Source organism: Anarrhichthys ocellatus, unplaced genomic scaffold (genome assembly GCF_004355925.1).
Source record: "Anarrhichthys ocellatus isolate YVR2014 unplaced genomic scaffold, GSC_Weel_1.0 scaffold536, whole genome shotgun sequence".
In the NCBI taxonomy this organism is placed as follows: Eukaryota; Metazoa; Chordata; class Actinopteri; order Perciformes; family Anarhichadidae; genus Anarrhichthys; species Anarrhichthys ocellatus.
This window is the reverse complement of record NW_022280510.1, coordinates 15001-15938: the sequence shown is the minus strand read 5'-3', so window position 1 is coordinate 15938 and position 938 is coordinate 15001. Positions and strand designations below refer to the sequence as shown.

The window sequence follows — 938 nt, the reverse complement described above, 5'->3', positions numbered from 1 at the left end:
GTAGTTGACAACTTCTCTGTGGTGAGGTGGGATGAGCATTTAACAGAATCAAGACTGGAATCTTTGCTTTTACAAAGCCAGTTGAAGTGAAATATGATGCAGAAACAAAAGTTAAAAGTAAAGATCCCTAAAGCAGAGGATGAAAAATCTTGCACCATCCACTTCGAAAGTAAAGAAAGCACAGCTTTGCTGTACTCTGGCAGGTAGATAAGGTCTAGCTGTGCCATGCTGCCATCACCTGGCGGATGAGCTAACAGCAACATCCCGGTCGATTGCGGTGTGTGTTTAAAATCATGTCTTGTGGCTTCACAAACACAGCGAGGTGACAGCATGTCAAGCATGTGCGTGACATGCGCTTGACATCAGGCAGCGTTGATGGTTATATTTACACCACGATGCAGCGCTGAGTTGCAGATGTGGTGCAGGGACCAAAACAAAAGCAGCAACTTTTTCAGAACCCACCATCATTTCCTGTTGGTCTCCTCCCACCCCCTACCTCCCACCTAGCGTTGAGGCAGTCAGGCCCTTTTTATAGCTGTTGGTTGACGTTGCTAAGAAGAGTTTCGGTCTTTATGCATAATAACAAAGTTAGTTGTGAGCTTTATTTTTTTTTGCCTGCATGTGTTACACCTGAGCCGCAGACTCACAAAGATGCACCAGAAAACATCTCAAGTCTCATGGGTAAGTCAATCAGCTCCGAAACACAGATGTTTTTTGCCACAACAGCAGCACTCCCATACTGTGAGTGTAAATCACGCCTTGGAAATTAATTGCAAGTTTTTGATCCTTTTCATAACGAACCACGTACACAGCGAAGCATTCAGTGTTACATTGTGCCAAAGCGCTCACGGTGCACATCAGTGTAGCTTGTTCGACGTGGGAGTCTGACGCCCGTCTCATATCATTGCGCTGGTCAGGTTGCTCATCGACCGGATGCT

General features: G+C 45.8%; 1 protein-coding gene across 2 annotated transcripts in view; it reads right to left on the bottom strand.

The window, feature by feature from the left end:
* Window positions 1-499: 499 nt before the first annotated feature.
* Window positions 500-938, bottom strand: part of LOC116401569 (N-arachidonyl glycine receptor-like) — a 2610-nt gene continuing 2171 nt past the window's right edge. For both annotated transcript variants that reach the window (XM_031880034.1, XM_031880035.1), the window contains one exon: window positions 500-938. This exon is cut by the window's right edge and continues 979 nt beyond it. In XM_031880034.1, coding sequence (XP_031735894.1) covers window positions 897-938 — 42 coding nt within the window. In that variant the 3' untranslated portion in view covers window positions 500-896.